At 40.7% G+C, this 23279-nt stretch overlaps 1 protein-coding gene across 1 annotated transcript in view; it reads right to left on the bottom strand.

Annotated features, from left to right (window-relative positions):
* Positions 1 to 7662: 7662 nt before the first annotated feature.
* Positions 7663 to 23279, bottom strand: part of sema3bl (sema domain, immunoglobulin domain (Ig), short basic domain, secreted, (semaphorin) 3bl) — a 57799-nt gene continuing 42182 nt past the window's right edge. The window contains exons 7-16 of the mRNA XM_079273776.1: positions 22909 to 23051; positions 21478 to 21592; positions 21272 to 21341; positions 20534 to 20678; positions 16575 to 16806; positions 16346 to 16437; positions 16039 to 16080; positions 15700 to 15925; positions 13891 to 14021; positions 7663 to 12549 (exon numbers count right to left, since the gene is read on the bottom strand). Coding sequence (XP_079129902.1) covers positions 12037 to 12549; positions 13891 to 14021; positions 15700 to 15925; positions 16039 to 16080; positions 16346 to 16437; positions 16575 to 16806; positions 20534 to 20678; positions 21272 to 21341; positions 21478 to 21592; positions 22909 to 23051 — 1709 coding nt within the window. The 3' untranslated portion in view covers positions 7663 to 12036. The remainder of the gene's footprint in view (positions 12550 to 13890; positions 14022 to 15699; positions 15926 to 16038; positions 16081 to 16345; positions 16438 to 16574; positions 16807 to 20533; positions 20679 to 21271; positions 21342 to 21477; positions 21593 to 22908; positions 23052 to 23279) is intronic.

Genomic DNA, 23279 nt, shown 5'->3' on the forward strand with positions numbered 1-23279 from the left:
GTCACTGTCTCTTAACTTTTAGTTTCTTTTAACTTGTCTTGTTCTGTGTTTTCTGCCTGTAACTGAGTTTCTCATGTTGCTGCCTGTCTTGGCCAGGTCTCCCTTGAAAAAGAGATTTTTAATCTCAATGGGACTCACCCGGTTAAATAAAGGTTTAAATAAAAAAATAAAAATAAAAATAAATAAAAAATGGTTTAGGTTTAGGAAAAAAAGGGTTTAGGAAAAAAATGTATCAACTTTCTTCTTGTTCCCATTTCTGAGCAAATTCACCATGAATGTGAGCAAACATAGTCTGATCAGATTTGACATCTTTTCATTGTGACAGTTCATTTTACTTTTGCATTTCATGCGCACGGGTGTCTGGTCATACAACAAAAACTAGTATTGTGTTGCCTTTTATACACAAGTCACCATAGCTGATCAAGAACATACATTCAGCATTGAAGCTTTTGCATTACATATTGCTACATAACATTGCACGTTTAGATACCGATGTTCATCTTTAATGAAGTATATTATGTTCGCTAATTAAATCTGAATGCATTGGCATATTTATATATTTATAAGTCTATTATTTAAAGGGTTGGAAGAGTCTGATTACAAGAGCACGCTGTCTCTCCATGTTATGACATGGAGTTTTTCATGCGATTGTAAATGATCAGCCTCAAGAGGACTCAACAATGCAAAACAGTTGAGCGCTCGGCTTTGTGGTTTTGCACAAAACATGAATCATATTCAAGACTTTGTCGTCACTGTGAAGCTGTTGCCAATTTGGTGATACGAAATTCTGTCAAAACAGGAAACATTTTGGCTGCTGAGATGTGTTTTTCATGGCGATAGTTCGTCATCTTCCATCGATGGATGCTTTTAAGGATTGCTGAAGCATTTGATGAAAGCTGTGTTGCTGTGAAGATAGATTTCGAGCCAATATTCTTTTTATTAATCAGTTCAAATGGAAGTCTAACATTTGTGAACAGCTGTTGACTGACAAATCCTATTAGATGAGAGAAGTTGAAATCAATATATTATTTATTTGTGGCAAGATTTAGAGTATGTTTTCCTATTTTTCACTTGTGTCACTTTGAATGTCACGTTCAAAAGTGTTTTCCTCAGAAACCAAGTATTTCTTTCCATCTTGTTCTTTAGATGTTGATGTTTGTCTTTCCTACAGTACCCTTGAACAAAGCTAGATTATTTATCTGTTATGAACTGCAAGAACATCTTGAAATCGTTTATTTTCATGGGACTCTCTTGTCAACAAAACAACTCTCTCTCAAGGGTATGAAAAAAACATCAAGAAATTTGGATCGATCATGATGGATTTAAAAACATTTCCACACAGTTTTAATTCAGCCTCAATTTAAGCTGCACGAGGAATTGTTCTGTGGTTTTTGTGAAAGAAGACTGAAGAGACGAAGCACATTCAGACCTTCACTATGAAGGAGAGCGAGGCTTCTGTGGTTGTTGAGGAACATCCCGGGGTCAGAGAGTTATAAATGATGCTGGTCTTAAAACTGAAAGATGAATAATACACAGTCCTGCTTAAAGTGGGTCACATAATGTTTGAGCTCGAGTACGGACTGTGGGTCCACTGACACTATCTAATGAGTAATGAGTTGTATTAGTCAGACTCCAATACACGCTTTAACCAATACATTGTTCATTGTGTTCTCCCAGAGGACGAGTGGGACCAAACATAGGAGATTAATGACCAAACTCTCCTCCTCTCCTGCATGAGGCATACGATAAGGCTAGTTTGCTCCAAGTTGTAAGATGAAAAACACTTTTTCATTACTTTAAATAAGAAATAAAAAATAAATTCATGAGTCACATTCTTCCAACTAAAGATCAACAAGCAAAAGAAAATACTTCTGAGACATCGCTTCACATTGATGGATGCATTGGAACGGTGTCCTTAATAACAGCACACAAACTGTTTACAACATGATTCAGAGTAAAGACAGAATTTTAGATTTTAGACTTCTTAGACATATTGATATTAGATCAGTGTTTGACGTGAAAGACATTTAATGTAGAAACATTATAGACTTCTTTTTATTTTAACTCTATTCCTCCCACAGTTTCCTCCTGATCCACTAGATCAATTCAAACTGGTTTTATTTGCTTCAATCACTGCTCTTACAGCCACTGCTTTCAGAGCAGCAGAACATTGACATGGAAATGTCAAACATCATGACTAACAATTCCAGTAAACAAGAAAAAGAAAAAACCTCCAGTGAAGTTTTGAATTTTGTCCCGTGTGCAAGTAGTCATCTTCTCAGATTTTTAACAACAAATGACTTATAATGTGATGATTTTAGAGACAAAACTCACAATTATCATCTCACATGCCAAAATTGAGCTGCAAAAATAAGAGTCCAAATGGGAAAAAAAATGAAACGCGTGCAAATTCTAACAACAAAGGACAAGGCAGGTCTGCAGTGAGTCAGTGTGAGACTGATTCTTTCCAGCACACAGACATAAAAGGAAAACCTCATGCCTCCAATCAAGATCAAGGAGTTCCACAGACCGCGCCAGTGGGTACAATCCTAACCAGAACAAAACAAAAAAAGAAGCAGAGCGAGAGGAAACTTGTTTGTAGTCGACCCGAAATAAAACACACCAACAGATGCCAACAGGCCGAGTGGGAAAACTGCCTCTGAGGAAGAACACTGCTGTGAGGTTGGGAACACACCAGAGACAGGAACACAACATATTTTTGGTCTGAGCAAAGGAGACAGCGGAGGAGAAAAGAAGAAGGGTGAACCACTGCTGAGTTAATATGTACATGCAACATTTGAAATTGCATGTTTTGTCACTTGTACAACTTTCAAAAGAGGTTTATTATCCTGGGAACATCCAGCTTTCCGCAGCAGTCTTCTCAGTGGATATTAAACATTATTATGTGTTTGTTTAACACACATTATAACACAAATTTATCTCTTCACGCATTGACTACTGCAACTCACTTTTCACATCACTCAGTGTATCTGCTCTTAACCGTCTGCAGGTCTCACATCACCCCCGTACTCCGATCTCTCCACTGGCTCCCTGTAGCATCTCGGATACACTTTAAAATTCTCACCATCACTTACAGAGCACTTCACGGTCAGGCTCCGGCTTATGTAGCTGATCTACTTCGCCCCTATTCACCCGCCCGCACTCTCAGGTCAAACGCTGGAGGTCTTCTGTCAGTCCCACGCACACGATTTAAGAGCCGTGGTGACCGAGCCTTTGAGGCAGTGGCCCCGAGGCTCTGGAATGCTCTGAATACGGCGTCATTAAAGTAATTTAAGTTTAAGTATTCAGTTTGGGCCATTATGTCGATTTAATGTATTCAAACAGACTCATTTTATATCATTAAACCTATAAATGAGACATATTCTGTTCCCTTTGGCAGTTCACACGTGACTAAACTGGTCAAGTTTGTCTCCTCATGTTTTTTTTATAGTTTAGACAGCCTCAAGAGGACTGTGCATTACCACCGAAGGCTTTAAATAAGACCCGGATGTATAGCCCCATTAGAGTTTGGTCTCTCCTTTAAAGTCCAAAAAAGTCTGTAATGTATATATCCAATTACAAACAAACTCAGCTGCTTAACAGAAAGAACTAACAACAACTTAACTGAGTAGAGGAAGTCAGCAGAGTTTGTTAGTATTCTGGAAAAAGTCTGGAGACAAACCCTGAACCTAAACCATAACCTCTGAACATAAATTAGAATAAACATGTGCACACCCAAAAAAAAGTAATACCAGTAAATTGCAGCCTTGCAGGATAGGTGTGACATCGACGAACAGTGTGATTCCACTCCTGACGCTGAAAAATGATGGAAAGACGCGGCACATGGCAAAAGAGTTGCGCATGCCAGGCACGCTGTACCATAGGAAAGCAGTGGTTTTGCAGTCGACGCGTTTCTACAGCGCGTCTCGGTGTGATCGGGGCCAAATAAAATCAAAAGGGAGCTGTGATTCCAGTGTGAGGGTACTCCTTGTAGTGCAGTTTCATGAACTTCTCGAACCTCCTGAACACTAAACGTTCCACACAAGATGAAATCCCACAAGAAGTACAGCAGTAAAGTGCAGCAATAAGTCATTTGGCCTTCAACATATCCATACATCACTGTGTCATGACAGATCGTGTGGAAGACCACAATCTTTTAGAAGCAGAGGATCCAAACTTTCAAGTCCCCCAACCAACATCTCAAACTTACAGAATATTTACAGCTCAAACTAAGTTGTGGCTTCGTTACATATTCGTTACATTCTTGTATGGAGAAATAATGGGTTGGCTGTCCAGCTGTGATACAAGGCAAGGAATACTGTGGGACTGAAACATCTATGATAGCCACTGAGTAATCAACTCAACTGTGTGTTGTTGTGTTGCCAACTACATTTCGTAATTTTTCATATATATATATATATATTAATTTTACACCAGCAACACTTTATCAAATCTCTGATAAGCACAGCAGTGATAGATTGTCAGGAGCTTTTGCAGATATCAAAGTGAAGTCAAATGCTCATATTTCAAACATGACAGTCCAGCATTAAAAAAGTCCTGAAAAAATGTGTGTGTTTTTTGTTTTGTTTTAGTTTTCTTTCGCATACAATTGTGATGAATTTTAAATATCCCAACAGGAAACCTCAGGATTGTGGACAGGAAATCCCCCTCCTAACCCAAACTGGGCTCCAATCAGCCTCTGAAGCAGCTTCAATGTAATCCATCAAATGGTGGTGTACATTATTATTGACGTCATCTGCACTGCCCTTTGGTCCTGGGCTCGTCATGCACAGCAATGTTCTTGTAATAGTGAGAAGTAACGTTTGTACTGAGTGCACAGGGGAAAGGAACCAGCAGCTTAACTGTAGGGTGTGTTTGTCTGTAACTTGGTTAGAAGTAATTGTGTGCACTTTTACGTGTCGGTGGTTGTACACATGCGTTTGTGTATGTATATAAAACGTTTTACAGAGTTGAGGATTGTGGGATAGCTCTGTGTTCTGTGCCTGCCAGCTGGAGGCGGTGTTAGCTGTGGTTGTTTAATTGTTCTCATAAACACCGAAGATATGCGTCTATACCGTTGGTATTAATGCATATGATGTGTTTTTCTGCACTGATGAACACAGTAAGTCTGTCCAATATTCTGGTTATTAATAATAATAATATTCTGAGGTTTAGCGATATGGTAACAAAATGATGAGGCAAATAAAAACACTTGATAGTATAAGATGAAAAGATTCCAGTTTTGAAGTTTTCACTGCACATATTTTCTCTAGTTTATTGGTAAATACCTTTAGAAAAAAAAGGTGCTTTTTGGTGCAAACGGTTTAAGAGGTCATCAAAAATAAGATGTATCCTGTGGAGACCATAGATATAGAGAGAATACTGTATAATGGTGACCATTACTTAAACCTGTGACAGTGAGAGAAATTACACACTGTAACAAACACTGTAAATGGATACTTAAGACGCATGGCTCCAGGTGAGGTCGCCGCATCTCCCCCGCCCCCAGGAGTGTTTTCGCCATGGATCGCTTTCTTTTTTTGACTTTAATATTTTCTCTGAATGTTGTTTTTATCTGGAACATACATTGAAGTAACCTTTCTTGGGTGATTCTTGGGATGAAGGATTTCGAGCGTATGCCATACTCCTAGCTGCTGCTACGTCGATATGTTCTCCCCCCTTCACAACCCTGCTTGAGATACTGTAGGCTTGATCAGCATTGTGTGAACTCATTTGGCATGGGCGTGAATGTAAGGGACATTCATTTATATGTAGAAGTCCCGCACTCCAGCTTCATGATACTTTTGTAAATTAATGTTGGCACTACACACAGGATCCTTGATCTGATTCAACCTTGCTGGACAATCTTCCAAATCTTTTTGAAACATATTTTTTTTCCAAAAGTTCTTTGTATATTTGAAACATAAGAGAGACCGGTTTCAACTCAGGCCTATGGCTCCCAATGAAGTTTGACTAACACACACACACACACACACACACACACACACACACACACACACACACACACACACACACACACACACACACACACACACACACACACACACACACACACACACACACCTAATTATTACAATCAAAGCGACAGGTCGTTCTGCATTAGCACAGTGCACTGAGATAAATGAACAGATGCAAATGGCTGAAGCAGGCATCAACTTTGTTTCGTCCAGATTTGCTTTATAGGAAATGTCTCATCGAGTCTGTGTTTTTTTTAGTCCAGCAGCTGCAGTCCCAAAAAGACTTCCTCATAGATTTACATTGGCACAAAGACTTCTTTAACTCAGCGGATAATTTGTCCTTCCCAAATACGAGCACTTGAGTTAGCCCTGATGAAATCATTAGGTCCTAAGAGTTGTGAAATGCACCAATAGCTAAATCCTCCGTTCATGTGAATGAGCTTGAGACCGAGCGGTGGGGTTAAAGGAAAATCCAGTGTGCTTGATCTATGGGCCCATGGATGCAAAAGTTCCTGGTAATTTTATACCGAGGAAGTAAAACTTGTTTTTACTTCATGCACCACTGATCAACTTTCATAGCAATGAACAGGGCCCCGCCTAGAAGGCTGTATCTAGTTGTCATCCATGGTTTTTCCCCCTTAATGTTCATGGCTAATTACTTTGAGGTTTGGCCCATACCGTGGACAACATAAACACTGTGTCCACTTTAATTCCTTTCCAGAATTGGTATTCTGAGGGTTTTTATAGGCCAGCGTGTGTGAACACGTGTGTGTTTGTGGGTCTTAATACATACACAACCTTGAATCTGTGTGTGCAAAGCATGTGCGCACATTCATCCTGCATTTGTGTGCATTTATGTGGCTGCTGTAATTCTCAGGGTGTGAAGTCGTTTAGTGGGTCGTTCGGTTGCAGGTTGCAGGTTTTTATGAGATGGTCTGTTTGCTGACGCGACAGGCAGCCATTGTTACTGCACATTTTCCCAGATGTTTAGTGCCCAATTACCCTCCAATCACATGCATGGCCAGACCCAGTAACTAGGTAACGTAATGGGCCAACACTGGGTCCATAAATCTGCAATCACACACACATTCACATTTCCTCCTGCTTAGAACACGTTTGAGGGTGTGCACACCCGCACAGAGCAAGGAGAAATACCAGAACTTTTGCACGGACACGTTTGTTGTTGTGTTCGCTAACAGCTAACGGAACGTCCAGAGTTGCGGCTACGCGGGCAAACAGCTTCATGCATTTTATTTAGTTTTTGGAAAGATTATATGGTCATTGGAGACACACCTGCACTAAACCCCAAGGTTCCAGTAGGTTACAATAAACCGAACATGTTTGCCCTCACATGTATAAAAAGAAAGAAAGACAAACAAAAAAACAGAAACAATAAGTGAAAGCAGACATGGGGAATAAAGCTCATCTATTTAACCCTGAAATGAAATGCCAAACAGCCTAGTTGCAGGTGTGCAGTCTGCATATTGTTGATTCAGTATTAAATAGAGCATGTCTTGGTTTCAAGCGATAGTTTAAAGAAGCGGCTCATTTCAGGGCACCGCTGTTGTCGTTTCTGTGTCACCGGTGCAGTTAGTCTGCGAAAAAATAAACAAATAGACTCCGTCCCACCCCTCTGAAACTTTATGTCAAATTATTGATAAAAAACCCAGTCAGGGATCACCTCCTTTGTTTGAAAAAAAACCTTTTAATTCTGTTAAATTGCATACAAGTACATAGCAAGCATGGTAGAAAGACACTTAAATAAAAACATAAATATGCATTTAAATTAGGCTCCGTCAGAGACAACCAGCACAACTTTACAGTACAATAAAAGAGACAGGTCTCCAAGTTGATGCCATTTTTTTTAAATCAAAAGATCCTTAAACCTTTTAGCCTAAATTCTACATTGATCATGTTGCTGCCTGCATGTGCAGTAAGACGTGTTGTCTGTGTGGAAACCATTCTTGTTGAACCTTTCAAGGTCATGATGGCTAGTGTGATTTGTTGGACTGCTGACTTCCCTGACTGAGTTCATGGTTGCCATAGTTCTGAATAGCTACGATAGATTTTCTGACCGTTTTCCCTGCAGCGTCTACTTTCACGGTCAAGAGCTGACTGAACATATCGGTCTGCTTGACGTAGAGTAGCTGTGGTGAGCAGAGCATGTGCAGGCATTTAGTAATTAGCGGCCCTCCAATCAGGAGGAGCAAGTCATCAGTGAAATCAGCTGGTGTAGTTTGAATGTAGTGAGTATCACAATACATCCATCACATTGGTGAGTGTTAAAGTCTTTGTCAAATGATAAATCAATGAAGTGTTGTCACTGTAAAACGTTGGACATTAACAGTGCTGCAAATTCAACATTTTAGATCAAATTTAAAAAGTATTGACAAACTTCACTGAACTAGCTATAGAGAGTGGACAGATTGAGAGTATGGTCCAAATAGTATTGAGACGCACGTCCACGACACACTTTGTATAACTGTACGAAAACTGCATTTCAAGGCTTTACAATGTGTTCTTTGAACATGAAAGAAATGCACAAATTACTGATGTCCTCCTGAAGTTTTTTTGTTGAGTCTCAAAACACTGTCAAAAAAAGGGTCAGCATTTACTCTTCGGTTCCATAATGACAGTTGCCGTAAAATGGAAAGTAGCAATTTTGACTTTGACAATTTTACACGCTTTATGTTTACAATCATAGTTAAGTATTTATATCTTAAATACAGTTTTTTTTTCCATTTTCTGATTAAAGTAATACAATACATGGTGTGACGTTACAAAGGAAGAATATCAACACACACAGAATATCATCTTCATAGACCAGAGCAGAACAGACAGAGTAATCATGTAGCGTTTTCCGTTACAAGACTAAAATATAAAATTATGTGACAATTCTAGGAGAAAAGGGACTTTTTAGGAGGGTTATTTTAAAGACAAAACTTTTTTTTCATCTTTTTTTTTCCTGCCAACGGTCTCTTTCTTTCATGCATACTATCCTCCCGTCACACATACAAACTCCGATCATTTTCTTTCCATTTAGATACAAATCAGAAGCAATATTTGTAAATCTAATAACCAGTCTCACAATCCTCTAACTAAGAAAATTAACTAAAACACGTCCTTAAGTGGGCTGTACTTACTGGGTAAAAATATGTCACCCTTTGATCTGCATACTGATGAATTGTAGGAAAATGGGTTTTATTATGTATTACAATTTTTCGCAAATACAGCCTTCACAAGATGCTTATAGTACCTTATTTCATTAAATCTCTCCTTTCTTCTCCACATGTTCGCGCCTCCTCTCTTTCTGTTGTCCTATAAGAAGACATTCACACGCCATGAAGGTTACAAAAAGGTCAACAAGTTCACTGGTGCTAATGTTGTTTCCTGGCTACGTTTAAACAATGAGAGGGCTCCCAGAATATCGATACCATCTTCCATATGTACAAATATCATATGGATTCCACCCTCTGTTGGAGGTCCTCAGAAGCAACAGGCTATTTGTGAACAGCTGATTGTATTTCTGACTGTTTGTATCCCCAAATGAATCTGTAACTGATAGTTTCACCACTCAACCACCAACATGTAATCGATCACAGTACACATGTAGATAATATCAGCTTGGATTTCTTACGTACGCAGACTTGTGCAGGGACAAAAATGAAAGGTGCAAGATAAAATAAATATCAAGGAATTAATCTGGCAACTTTTAATTATGGACACATTATAGACGTATCTTTTTGTTGTTTGTTTATTAGGTGCACGATATGTAACCAATAATTTGCACAGCTCTCCTCTTGACCTCCAGAGAAGCCAGAGGTAACTGGACGAGTGATTCAACTCCAAATCCTCCTTTAATGTCTTCTAGTTGCATGTGGGATTTAGTTAGAAGGGGTTAAAATCAACTCTTAAAACTACTTTTTAGTCTTAAAAAATATTCACAATGTATTTCTTCAGTTTATGATTATTTTTAATATTATATTAAATAACTGAACCTCCAAAATATCTCACTGCCATCCACAAACACTCCGTACTTTGACTGAAGCTGGGCATCCGTCTGTCTTTCCTTTTCCATCTGAAGCAATTTCAGTTACAAAGTTACAATGTCCACACCTCACCCGATCAAAGGTCAGTCTTTTCTTTGTCTGTCCTGTCTCTTCATCTGCTTTTTTCCTGTCTCGTTAATAAATCCAACCCTCCGCTCTCTTCTCCACTTTGTTCCTGTAGAAGGGAAACCTCTTTTGGAATCTGTTGCCGTGAAGGTTATATTTTAACAACAAAAGTGAAGACAATAACAATGTGGATTACCATGTGTTCAAACCATGGACCGTCATAAAACCAGTGTTTACAAAGCAGAAAGCACAAGAGGAATTGGCCTTTTCAGATAAACCCTTCTACGGGAACTGTGGGAAAATGAGTTTTGTGGATGATTGACATGTGAGGTGAGGCTATAACAGAGAGGTCAGGTTATGTCATTTCTACTTTAATGGATGATTTTTGAGTAATTTTAGATCGAAAAAACAGCCACAAGCAATACAAATGCATGAACAAACAATTTGAAAGTAATGAATATTTGAAGGCCGACTTGCTAGGCTTGATAGGTGTTAAAGTCTCACAGACAACCGAGTTGAGGTACAGAAGCATTCCAATGGAAGCAAATATCGGCGATTGAAGAGGGCCATTAGGTGCATTCCAGGAGGTGTTGCGGTATGTGCCCAAAGGCATGACAGTAAGCCACTGTGAAATATGCCTTTACGGGTCGGGGAAGGGGGAATCTTGATCTGTAGCTGGTGTTAATGGAAAGTTCAACCCACAGCAGTAACAATAAAGCAATGTGCCTTTAATCTGTTGAACCATCAACAGTCGTCTCATGTTGGCTTCCAGTTTGAGCTATTTGAGCTTATGCATTCAGTGTAACGGGTGAGTGGGATTTCAGTTTCTGTAAGTGTGTGTGTGTGTGCATGAACAGTGGCAAGATCAGATACAGCAAGGCCTGATTTCCACTGCATAGTTGGGCTCGACTCGACTCTACTCACTTCTGGTAACGGGTGTGGAAGCATAAAAAGCGCTAGGTACTAGCCACGACTTTAGAAAACCCCAAATGAATGGTTCCGAGCAAGTTGAGTCAAGCCGTGCCGTACCATGCAGTGGAAATGCGCCATAAGTGTCTTAGCCTGGGTGCATTAGTTGCATAAGCCTCTTATAAATACACTGCAAACTCAGTTATGTCTTGAGCTAGAGTCACACATGAATATGTCATTTAAAAAATAGCCAAGTGCAGAACACGGCAAGAAAAATGGAGCGTTAAATACTAAGTGAGAAGGAGACCAATCCAGTGATTGTGTTGTCTGAAATGTGACAAAAACAAATGGAAACTAAGTGCATGTGTTCATGTGTGTAGGAGCTGCACTTGCTCTGACACACATGGCCACATACGCTCACAAGTCCAAAGATGCAAAGTCAGAAAATGCGACGTTGCTCTCTTTTTCAAGCCCCAATTAGCCAAGAGCCAACACAAAGTGTTCATCAAAAAGTCAGTCCATAGGCTTGTGAGCATTTTATGAATCTGAGATTTGTGAAGCTTTTATATAACTCGATGTGATCAAAACAGTGTCTGCCATTTTCATCTGTAATAGTATACAAGGGCAGAAGTGTGTGAGAGAAGGAGGAGTCCTTGGTAGTCAAGATTTTAAAAAAGCATCCTCAGAGTGTATTTGGAAGATTGTCTCTCTTTATAGCAACAACCTGTTCAGTTCAGTAGCAGTCTCTTTTTGTGCCGTCTTTCAAGACAGACAACACTTCTGTGTTTAACACCTGGTCTACACATATACTGATATCATAAAATCCATTTTGTTCGGTTTAATGGCCAAAGCAGATGTTCTGTTGGGATCTACCTCATTCTTTCAAATCCAAGTGCATTGGACCAAGTCATTCTTTCAACGTTGAAGCTGCTCTTGACCCTTTTGGCTTCCCCATACATTTTTTTTCCTGTACTGTAATCTTTGTCCCTTCTTTTATTTTCTCCTTCTTTTCCCTCCCACTCGCGTTCTCTCCGTTACTCCTCCCATGCGCTGAGATCTCTCGGCGTCCGGTTGCGTTCGCCGGAGCTCTTGCTGCGTGCCTTCCTGGCGCTCTCCTGCGCTTGCCGGTATTTCTCCAGCATGCTCTTGTGTTTCCTCCTCAGCTTGTCGTTGCACCACATCCTCTCGCAGTACTCCTCCACGTGCGGCAGGTTCGACGGTCCAATCAGCTGCATGATATCCTTGAACCACATACGCGATTGGCCAATTTGGCTTGACGAGCCGCCCCTGCTGTAGGCACTACAAGGCCTCCAGGCCCTGTAGCTCCCTGTGGACCGGTCTTTGAACGAGTCGGAGGGGCCAGCGGCGTCTCGGGCCATGAGCTCGTCCACAGTCTCCCCCTGGAGAACTTCGAGGGTGAGGCGGGCCAGGGTCTGTGTGAAGCCATGCTCTCGAGAGCGGCAGATGTACACGCCTTCATCCGGGCGGAAGAGACGACGAAACAGGAGGCCTTGTTCCGTAGACATCACACGTTCGTCCAGCGTTACCTGAGTGAGCCAGAGGGACAATATGTGTCTGTTGTTTTAGCTTTTATACATGATGGAACAACATACTGTGACGATCTTAAAACATGATGCAGAAAAAAAAAGAATCAGTGGAAGAATCAGTAACATTCATTTAAATGTTACTGTAACTCACTGTTATGTAGTCACATTGCTGCAATGCAGTAAAAAATAAGTAGTTTACACCTTTTAAGCAGCAAAAAGTCTGCAAATTCAAACAAAACTGAATGTTGCAAATATTTACATTTACAAGAAATGTGCCTTTGTGGTGTATATAAAAGTTCCAATTCCTTTTGTCTATAAATGCAGAGATTTTAAGTGGATAAACAAGAACCCAGTGACAAAAAAATGGATTTTAAAGCAACAGTCTTTCTCTTCTTTATTCTGATGACATCTTTGTTTATGGATAAATTCTTGTGAAAAGTGTGCTTTCAACTTGTTGCTGTCAGCCCATTCTATCAGGACTATTTGGGAGAAGAGCATATCGTCAACTTCATAGAATGAGAAAAGAAAAAGGGCAAACTGGGGTCTTTGTGCTGTTTTCTCAGCTTGAATAGCAACAGCAAGAATGTACCATGAAATGTGTCACTGTCTCTGCCTTTTTCTTTCCTCTCAGTCTCTCTTTCTTTCCTTACCCCACTCTCATCTCTCATCTATTCATTTACACCTTTCTCTTCTGTATTTACCTCCTTCCTCCCCCCCTCTTCGGATTCCATCCCTTGTCGAACTATCCCTCTGTGCCAACATAAACATCGCAGCCTTGTTAGCTGGAGTGGCAGCCAAATGTTTATTTGCACGAAATGGAGAGGAGTGGTAATGCCTTTATACTTGCATGGCTGACCGAGGGCCTCGGTTAAGCTTGGATAAACATACCTAAAACAAATGAATGATTACTGAGGGTGTGGGCACCCGGAGCAACATCATTTTCTAAGCAGCGCTTTAAAAGGACTTTGCATCGCTGTGTTTAAGTCACAGTGGCAGATCGACGTTGAGTGACACGTCAGCTTTCCGTGGCATGCGGTCAAAGTTTCAATTCACTGTTTATCCAACAGAAAAGGTGGTTGTGCATTTTCCTTTGAAATATAACTGCTTAATTTCAACCATATGTCAAATGGCTGTCGAATGTGTCAACCACGTGCCAAATCCACACGCAAATCTCTCTTCAAAAGGAAATGACTGGCCACTGTTGGCCGGTCCTCCCCTCTTCTGTCTCCCAAAGCTTCCCCACCAACTCCCCCCCCATCATATATTTATATAGGATAAGGTGGTATTTTATTACCACACTCTTGTATGATTGATCTGATGGCTCTTTACTTATCATCTTACCTCCTCCTTGTGGTCGTCTCGTTGGACGAGCCAGGTAACAGTAGCTTGAGGGGAGCGAGGAACACACTCCAGGAAGGTGCTGTTGTTCTCCGTCCCATACACCACCCTGTCTTCTGCCACATCAAAGTCCTCTGGTGGATAGAGAGATTATTTGAAAGAATGTCAAAGTATGAAAGCTATAAAGGAATCCAAAAGTGGAGGACTTAACTACTGTTATGGTTAGATCGTCTCTATAGACACCTACTGTATGTATAACATGTAAGCATCCACAGAGTAAGCCTAAAGTCCTCTAGAGCACCACAGTGAACAATGTGCATGTGAGACAGTTTCACACATCCCCAACTGAATTAAGTGAAGACATGTAAGTTAACAAAATAAAAGACAAAAGCCAGTCAAGAGAACATTTCTGACAAAAGATTTCAAACAAATAGTTTGACATCTGGAAAATACGTCTATTTGTTTTGTTGCAGAGTTTAATGGGAAGCTCGTTACCACTCTCTGTTCAGTGCATGTTCAATATGGACCTGGAGCCAGTTAGCTTAGCCTAGCATAAAGACTGGAAAGAGGTGGAAACAGCTAGCCAGGCTCTGTCCGAAGGTAACGAAATACACCTACCAGGAAGTCACTGCTCCCAGCCAAGAAATAGTCCCACACTCAACGTGTAAGTATTCCCCAGTGGAACAGAATATTAATCAGCGAGTTTTAAAGGCGCTGATACCCGAGGAAAATATTTTTAGTGCCACTGTTTGCAGTCTTTCTAGTAGGCTTAGCTAATTGGCTGCTGGATTTACCTTGATATTTAGCCTGCAGACATTTAGAGTAGAATCAAACTCGGCTAAAAACGTCCAGCTGCAATTTGAACTGCAAACCTCAGAAAATACAGATGATATCAGTCGGATATGAAAGTGGTTTGGACACATCGTTAGTAAACCAGGCAGTATCTTTTCCTGTACCTTGTGAAAGGTTTACTCGCCGTGCGAGTAGACATTTAGAGTAAATCTTCAACAAACAGCTGACGGCTGAAGTTAGGATGACATTTCAATCTTAGCAAAGACAACACATACCTCTGGTACTTTTACTGTTACAACAACTTGACACCTTGGCACAAATACACCTTATGAAACCTGGGTTCATCCAAAGGCCTTGGACAAGCATATTTCATCGCCTCAGCACCGCACCTACACGCAAAGCAAACACGCATCCAACAAATGCACACATCCTTTCTGCTGCGTCTCCACAGCTTTGTTCTTCTCTGTTTTGTCATTCTTTTTTGTAGCATATCTCATTTATACATTTTCTCCTGCTCATTTATCTTTCTACTTTTTTGTTTGTTCTTACTTTTAATATGATCGCTGGTGGCTTTAGATAACCTCAGTTTGAGTTAATCTGTCAATTTCTCAGCTCTCTCTCTCTCTCTCACACACACACACACACACACACACACTATCTTTCATTTTGTCTTCCTATCTTCCAACGTTCTTTAGGATGACGATACAAATTTGGAGATCTCTGTTAAATATGTACAATGTTGTCTTCTAAGTGCACTAAATGTGTATCATGTAAATATCCATGTGTTGTTGGGAAGTTAACATGTATTTTCTGTCTAATATCCTGCACGTCTGTTTCACACAGCTGGGATAAACTGCCAGTACAAATCTGACTTCTCACATACTCGTTGGATTTCATCCTGGGAGAGAGGCACTAATACACTGACCCTTACAGACTTTACGAACAGCAAGTTCAGCAAGAACTGGCCCTGCATAACAAAAAACAAGGCACAAACAAATAATTGATATAGGTCACACGTACCACCCAGATTCTGATCAACACACTGCAGCACAGGGTTTCCGTGCCTGATGTCCTGTCTGCGGTAGCGGCGTTTGCTGTTGGGCATGTACCATGCGCACAGTGATCCATCCCAGGCGCAGTAAGGGTCTCTGGCCAGGCAGCACTCAGCGCAGGCTTTCCCATAAGTCTCACAGCGATGCAGCTTAACCTGCGCCACACCGGCTGGAGAGCCTACAAACAGGGCTTGCTGTTTGAAATCATGATGGTAGAGGAAAAGATGGGGCGTAAGATAGTATGTTGGTAACAATAAGTTAATAGATATGAGCATTAAAGTTATTAATAGCGTTCATATTAACGTACCCTTTTCACGGATATGTCCATCGATGTAATTGGAGTTGGCACCTGCAATAATAGAAATTATTCAGGCTTACAATTAGAAAAGCAATGCATTTAAGAACAGAATTATTGTTTAAAAATAATGCGACAAGGTTTTCTTATAAGACATCTCTGTAGTTACTTATCTGTTAACTACAAAGACGGTTTAAGAGACTTAGTGAAGGAACTAGGACGAATGGCTGCGTCTTCAATATGGCCTAAAAAAACTGTTATTGGGGAGAAAACAGAGACCAGGGAGAATTAAAAAGACACATGATGGGGTAAAACTTACTTTGAAGACTTGTAGCTCCTCCAGTGTGACCTCCTCTGTCTCCAAGCTGTTTCCACTGTGCAGGGCTATGACTTTCAATACCGTGCCAACATCTGAAAGACACAACCGCGTATCATAAGTGACAGGGTTACAGAACACGAACGTATCGTTTCATGTTATCGCAAATTATCCTCTGACACAATAATCCAGGTTCCCCACAAGGCCTAATTTAGTTACACGCTCATATTACCTGTGCCAATGAACATGACATCATACTGCCCGTCCTCTGCCTCGACCCGGTCCACCACGATTTGTTTCAGCTTGTAAGGAATGTTTGCCTTTACAAGCACAGGCTGGCGCAGAGCAGGATACACCGGCCGCCACATCAATGGGTGGCTGCGGGCAAACTGCAGCACTGAATCAGGGAAGTCCTTTGTGCTGCCAAACTCTCTGCCTGGCTGGTTGGTGATTTTACTAGGGCACTGGAGAGGCGGAGGGAGGGATGAGAAAGATGTGGAGAAACAAAGGAAAAGGGAGAAGGGTCATTAAAAAATAACGTTGGTAAAAGTATGATAGTAAAATCCTTGGCTGGATAAATGTCGATGCTACACTAGAAGAGAGAGAATGGATGGAGTTGGAGACAGACGAACAGAAGCAAGATAGAAGGAAGCAAAATTCTGGCCATCCCCAACATGACCATCTTCTGTGTTGGCCTAATCATGGTCTTAGAGCCTACTCGGAGAACCCTCATAATTAAACTATGGGTAAGAAAATGTCGACCGTTCTATTTAGGAGTAATTGATGGATTGTTGAACTCTTCCTCCATTGAAAGTTGATTTACCCTCTTTAGAAAACTGAATCTTCACAGAGCTTCTGCCTGGGTTTGCAAGACTCCCATCTTGTCTTGTTTGGCCAGAGACCCAAAAAAATCTGGTTTTTGGATTGATTGGCTGACATGGAAATATAACGAGGAGATGCTCTTAGCTGCTCTTAATAATGTCACTAAAGCTTTGAAATACTTAACATTTACCTGAGAGGCTTAACAACAGTTTTTAAGGGGGAAGTTGGATGCGGTGCTACTTTACTGTACTTTTCAGCACAGAAAAGTAACACAGCATCAGTGACTGCCTAAAATGAAAAGCACATGTCAAAGTCATGAGCTGACAATTATCATAAATTAAGGCTGAGAGTCATGAGAGAGCAGTTTGTCATTTGACTACTCGGTATTTGTATAAATGTTAATATTGCTATTCCAGCCCGTGCTTCCATATGGTAGAAATATTGTTACTCCTTATCACAACAGAAACTGATCCACACAATAGCTCTTTAATGGTCTGGATTCAATTTCAATTTCAGAGGGGGGGGGATCTGAACTGTGCAGGGACGTTAGACTCAAATCTGCACAAACCATCGATGTATGATCACTCCTCTGAGTACGGTTTACTAAATGGCGTCAATTACAATTGATTGCAGAAGGTGTAGAATTTGTGTGAGCAAATCCAAGCTCATTATCCAAGTCGCTGACTTCAAATGCTTCTTTAAAATGCTTCCTTAAAATGTAGATTTACAGTTGGACTTTTCTTGCATGAACTGTGCTGTTTACTGTTATTTTTAGACAGAAAAAAACAACCCAATCTTTTGTACTTCCCATTAGGAACTGAAGGGACTATTCTTTGTCAAGATGTATTTATATAAGATCTCAACACTCATAGTTGTACAGTTTCTAATGCACATTCTTGATATGTCAGTGTTTTAAATTGCTCCCTAAACTACCCCTCATCTGTTTGCACAGCACTTAAAACCTAAAATGGAGCAGCTGCAAAAGCTGTTGTCAACTCATCCAAACTTTGCTGCAGCAAGTCGACTGCTTTCAATCTGAGAGCCAATTGGAGGTAAGCATGTTTGGCAGACTTCTATCCATGCCCATTATAACTGTGTATGTAAATGTGTTTGCATGTATGTGTGTACAGTGTGCATTGTGTAAGCCCTTTTGTATTGCATTCAAATTAAATTACTCCATTATAACAAATGGACCCAGCAGAGGAAAGGCAGATTAGCTGAGGTTCAAATCCTGGAAAGTGAATGTCCTCATTTTTACAGGAACCTCTAGTTGTGCTTGTACTCTGCTGTAATTGTTCTGTACACAAACACAACAGAATCCATTGTGATTTACAATGTAGTTATGTTGCATGAATCAGGGCCCAATAAAATACCCACTGGATGCTACTGACACTTAAATGTCAGTGCAGTGAAGGAAACAACTCAAAATGGGAAGAAGGGATTTTGCCTTGTTGGCAAACAGACATATAAAGAAGTTAGCAGAATCTTCTGTTTGAATTAAGAACATTGATAATATCCTTTAATTTCCTAACTCAAACCAAAGAAGTCAGTTGACGTTCCCTAAACAGAAATGGGTAAAGGATAAAAGTCAAAGAAAAAGATATACCGTAGGCTGCGAAAGTAATGTATTAGTCATTTTCATGTCAGAAATCAATCTCAAGAGAAACACCCAGATACATTAAAGATGTATGGATCATCAAGGATAATGGTAACAACCTAAAAGCTTGACATTTAAGTGTCAAACATGAAGCTTTCATGATGAAAATAGATGTCTGTGTGGATGAAAGAGGCAGACAGACAAATTCAGTCCAGGTAGGATTACTAATAAAGCTTTGATAAATCTGCCGTCTAGGATATCCCATCATTTCCTCCATTACAGGATGAGTTTTGACACCATGTGCAGTGATATTTCAATCCAAGATAAATATCTTGAGAGGATAAATCTGCTAAACCTCTCTCACGTGAACTGAACTTGTATTTTCCATTCCAGGGTACGTTTTGACAGGTGAGTAAGGAGACATGATAGATATTACAAAGTATAAAATTGCAATGAAAAATCCAGGACAGTATTTAAAAAAAAAAGTGAATGTTCTGTCTGGTGCAAGTGAGACAATACCCTGGAGAAGACTGGTATGTCGAGACTAATTAAATGATAAAATGATTAAATATCTCTTTTAACGTGGCTACTAGTGTGCGATTATCTTTCCTTTACATTACGCAAGTGAGACAATAAAAACCTTGGTCATTATAATTGTTTTACAAGAGAATAAGGTGACTATTTTAACTCCAGTTAAACAAACATGAAAGATAGCCAGCCGTTCTTCGTCAAATGACTGACAATGAATACTTTAAGAAGAAACAGTCTATCTTCTCACTCTTCTCTCCTTCCCATCGGTGCCTCCTCATCCGCCTATACCCCGAGTTATCAACTTTTTTCCCTGTTTCCTCTCTTCCTCCATTTCCTTCCCTCTCTCTCTCTTACACTCTCAGTTTTGGGCCAAGACATTCTTCTTAATCAGCGAGTCAGCAGAGTGAAACCACAGAGGTGTTTTTTTCTGTTCTCACATTATTCATATTTCTTCTGCCTCCATATGCCCTCCTGCACTCTGGTAATGAGACTGAGTTGCACGCGCTGCATGTTTGTCTGTGTGTGTGTGTGTGTGTGTTGCCTTACACGCGTGTGTTTGTGTGTATAACAGGTCTGAATTACAGTGATGTGGTTGAGAGAACGTGACAGCGCTCCGCTGAGAGTCGGGACGTAAACCAGGAGAAGGCTCTGTACTGTGTACAGTCAGCACAGCTGCACTGCCACATACAGTAGTTTATTTGACTGATATGAAACTTTCCTACACCTCATTTTTCATGGTCTTATCACCGTTTCTGTTTTAGCACACGCAGTAGGCCTGAGCAACCACTACATAAGACGTGGTTTAGGTACGGGCATGGTAGTGTTTAAACTATGAGGTATACCGCGCTAAAATATCTCCTGCAAAAAAAAACTACCTTAATGAAGGTTGATTGAGTTGAGTTGATTAGTGTTTTTTAAGAACCAATGACATCAGTATCTGGATCTTGTCTTTAATTGATTACTGAAAAAATAATCCTAGACATCCAATGATTGACATTGTTGATGCAGTTTACCAGATTGTTTTTATGACTGAATTCAGCAGAGACTATAGAAATGTAAAACTGTGTGTCATCAGCATACTAAGGTAGCACAGCTTATGTTTCCTTATAATGTTGCCAAGCAGAAGTGTGTTATATGGGAAATATTGTGGTCATGGTAAGTACAGTGTGTTTAGGAGTTAGGGTTGGGCAATCATAACATCGGAGTACATTTTGGGTTCGAGGTGATGTGCAATCACTCACCACGCCTGGTCTTGGATAAGGGACCCTGCCTTCATAGGCCCCCCACTGGTAGTCAGGGCCCTCTTTGTGAGCGAAGGGTCCATTGAAGGCTTCTCTGATGTCAGCCATGCGGTAAACGCACACGGCGAAACCCTGGAACACATTGCTGTGGAGGAGAGAGGGCGGATATACAGTTGAACATTTCCACTTTTTTATTCGTATTATATATTTGACAACAAATGTGGAAGATTGAGTTACATTTCCAAGAAACATGAACTTGTAAGAAATGGTTGAAAATAAAGGCAAAAATTAAGTGGTATGCTGCAGTAACAATAATATGTTCAGCAAAAACAACAAATGATAACAAACCAGGCTGATAATCCATCATCACTGATGGTGACCCTGGAGACACACTCAACAGGGATGCCATTGTGTGCTGATACACCCTCGAGTACAGAAATACAGCTGATGATATATTGCGCTCATATGTGATAGTGGAGTTTTCCACCACGGGACACTTACAACTTTCAAAATAGCAAATATTAAATGACTTAGTCTTCAGCAGCTCTATCAGCCAGGAAACACATTTCAACGTTTTCAGTGGTAGAAAACTCACCGGATGAAAACCACAACTGAACAATTCAGTGCTTTGTACTTTCTCGGAGGACCTCCAAGGTAGATAATATAAAGGTAAAATAAGGCAGAATATTTAATGTGTAGATAACCTGTAAACACATATGAAGCTTCATGGTTATTCACCTGATGGTGCTGAAGATCGCATAGACATCTGGGTTTCTCTCATCCTTGGTCCTCAGCAGGAAAACATCCTCTGTTTTGTATTTTTTTTTTAAAAGGCCATTTAGTATGCGTGTTAGATACTGAAGGCTGACATTAAAGTGCGTGAGCTTGTACTCTAATGCATGCAAAAGTAAAACCTTGTTAAAAAAGGCGTGTGCGTATCTCACCCAGTTGGTTGAAGTGTGTGTCGATGCCGTGAGGTCCTGGTACAGAGCAGACCAGTCGGGCTTTGATGAAGGTACTCCACTTGTTCACCAGCACTCTTTGGCCTCCGACATCATTCTGGCAGAAATGACATTACACACAATCTATAAAACACAGCTGCATATTCATTTCCAAACACACGTTTTTATTGTTCTGGCTCTGCACTCGAGCACACTGTGAGCCCGATGATATGACACTCAAGGCTTGTCTCAATGGAAAATATGTTTTTGCTCTTCTCTCGACTCGCTTTGGTAAGAGTGTGATTGACAGATGGTTCATCCAATCACCTGCATTGTATTTTTTTAATATTCCACGCACTTTTTCAAAAAGTCTCCAGTGACAGCTTCTCAGAAGGTTCTTTATAACAAACCCTCTAGGGTGTCAGGTTAGGAAAAGAGGGTTGAGGAGGAAATACAACAATATGTGTAGGAAGGGGAGGGAAAGAGAGACAGATGGGAAGAAAGACGAGTAAGAGGGTGAGATGAGGGTGCCAAAGAAGGATATAATTTGAAGGTTTAGATGGGATTGTGTCAGAGTTTGCGCAAACCTTTCTGGCGCAATCAAACAGTCTCTAAGGAAAGACACAGCTGTCAGTATTTGTGTGTATTCTTCTATGCATACCTATATGTGTGGATGGTGCACAAAGCACACATGGTTTTCTAAAACAAAGCAATGCGTGAAAGAATGTGACAGAGTGTGCGGAGTGTGCAGAGCAGATGGGGATTACAGTTGGCCAATTCGACAGCTGTGTGGGTTTTTGGGGGGAGAAACAATTCACATGATTCTGAATATCACGATGCCTTCACAGTGCTTTAAGGAAATATCAACATTATATTGCTCCAAAAGACATTTGTTTTTTCTACCAGAGGGTTTGGAACTGTCACAAGAGCAGGATAAACGCATAAAACCATTACCTCCTGCATGTCCTTGGAAGCAAACATTTGAATGGGACCATGTTGTCATATAACCCTCTTCCAGTGGACTACAGTGGGAGTGGGAATCTATTCCCTGGACTGAAAGGCCAGGTGGAGACTCAACATGTAGGATCCCTAAAGTGTCTTCCAGAGAACAAGAAAGCCCCACAGGACTCCCAGACTCTCCCAGATCACAACCTCTTCTTCAAGTGAAACACGCCTGCAGATGTCTCATTCCTGTGACTGGAGTAATAATCTCTCAATCTTTCTGTGTACATCTAACTCGAGTCTTTGGATCAACCTGAGTTTGTGGGACAGTGTCCCTGGAGAGGCAACTTTCTCTTGAGTTTTTCATGTGACGCCACAAGACTCAAAACCTCTACAAGTAAAAGTGTTTCAACAGCAGTTGCCTGTTCCAATAAAAACATCATGTACTACAAAATAAACGTGTTTGCATGAAGAGTTTAGAAAGTATCTCACCGCACACACTCGTCCGACACGCGTGTGTATGGCCCCCTCCCTGTCCCCCGGCTCCGTGGCCTTCTCAGTGAAGAAGAAATACACTTTATCGTTGTCTTTGTCGTCGTTGTCTGGGATGAGGTGGGCAGCGATGAACTTTGGGTCTGCAGAGGAAGACGTGAGGATGGATGGAGAGTTAGTATGAAAGGAGAGAGTAATCAATTTTAACCTAAATATCATAAACAACTCTTGTCGTAGCAGCAGAGCTCAGCTTGCTGCTAAAATTTAACATATATATATTTACAACCGACCCTGTATCTTTCTGAGACTAAACCAATGTGGTCCCCCTCGTGTCCCTGCATGACACTGAATGATATGATGAGGATAAACAT

This window comes from Melanostigma gelatinosum (assembly GCF_949748355.1).
Source record: "Melanostigma gelatinosum genome assembly, chromosome: 8".
Taxonomy (NCBI): domain Eukaryota; kingdom Metazoa; phylum Chordata; class Actinopteri; order Perciformes; family Zoarcidae; genus Melanostigma; species Melanostigma gelatinosum.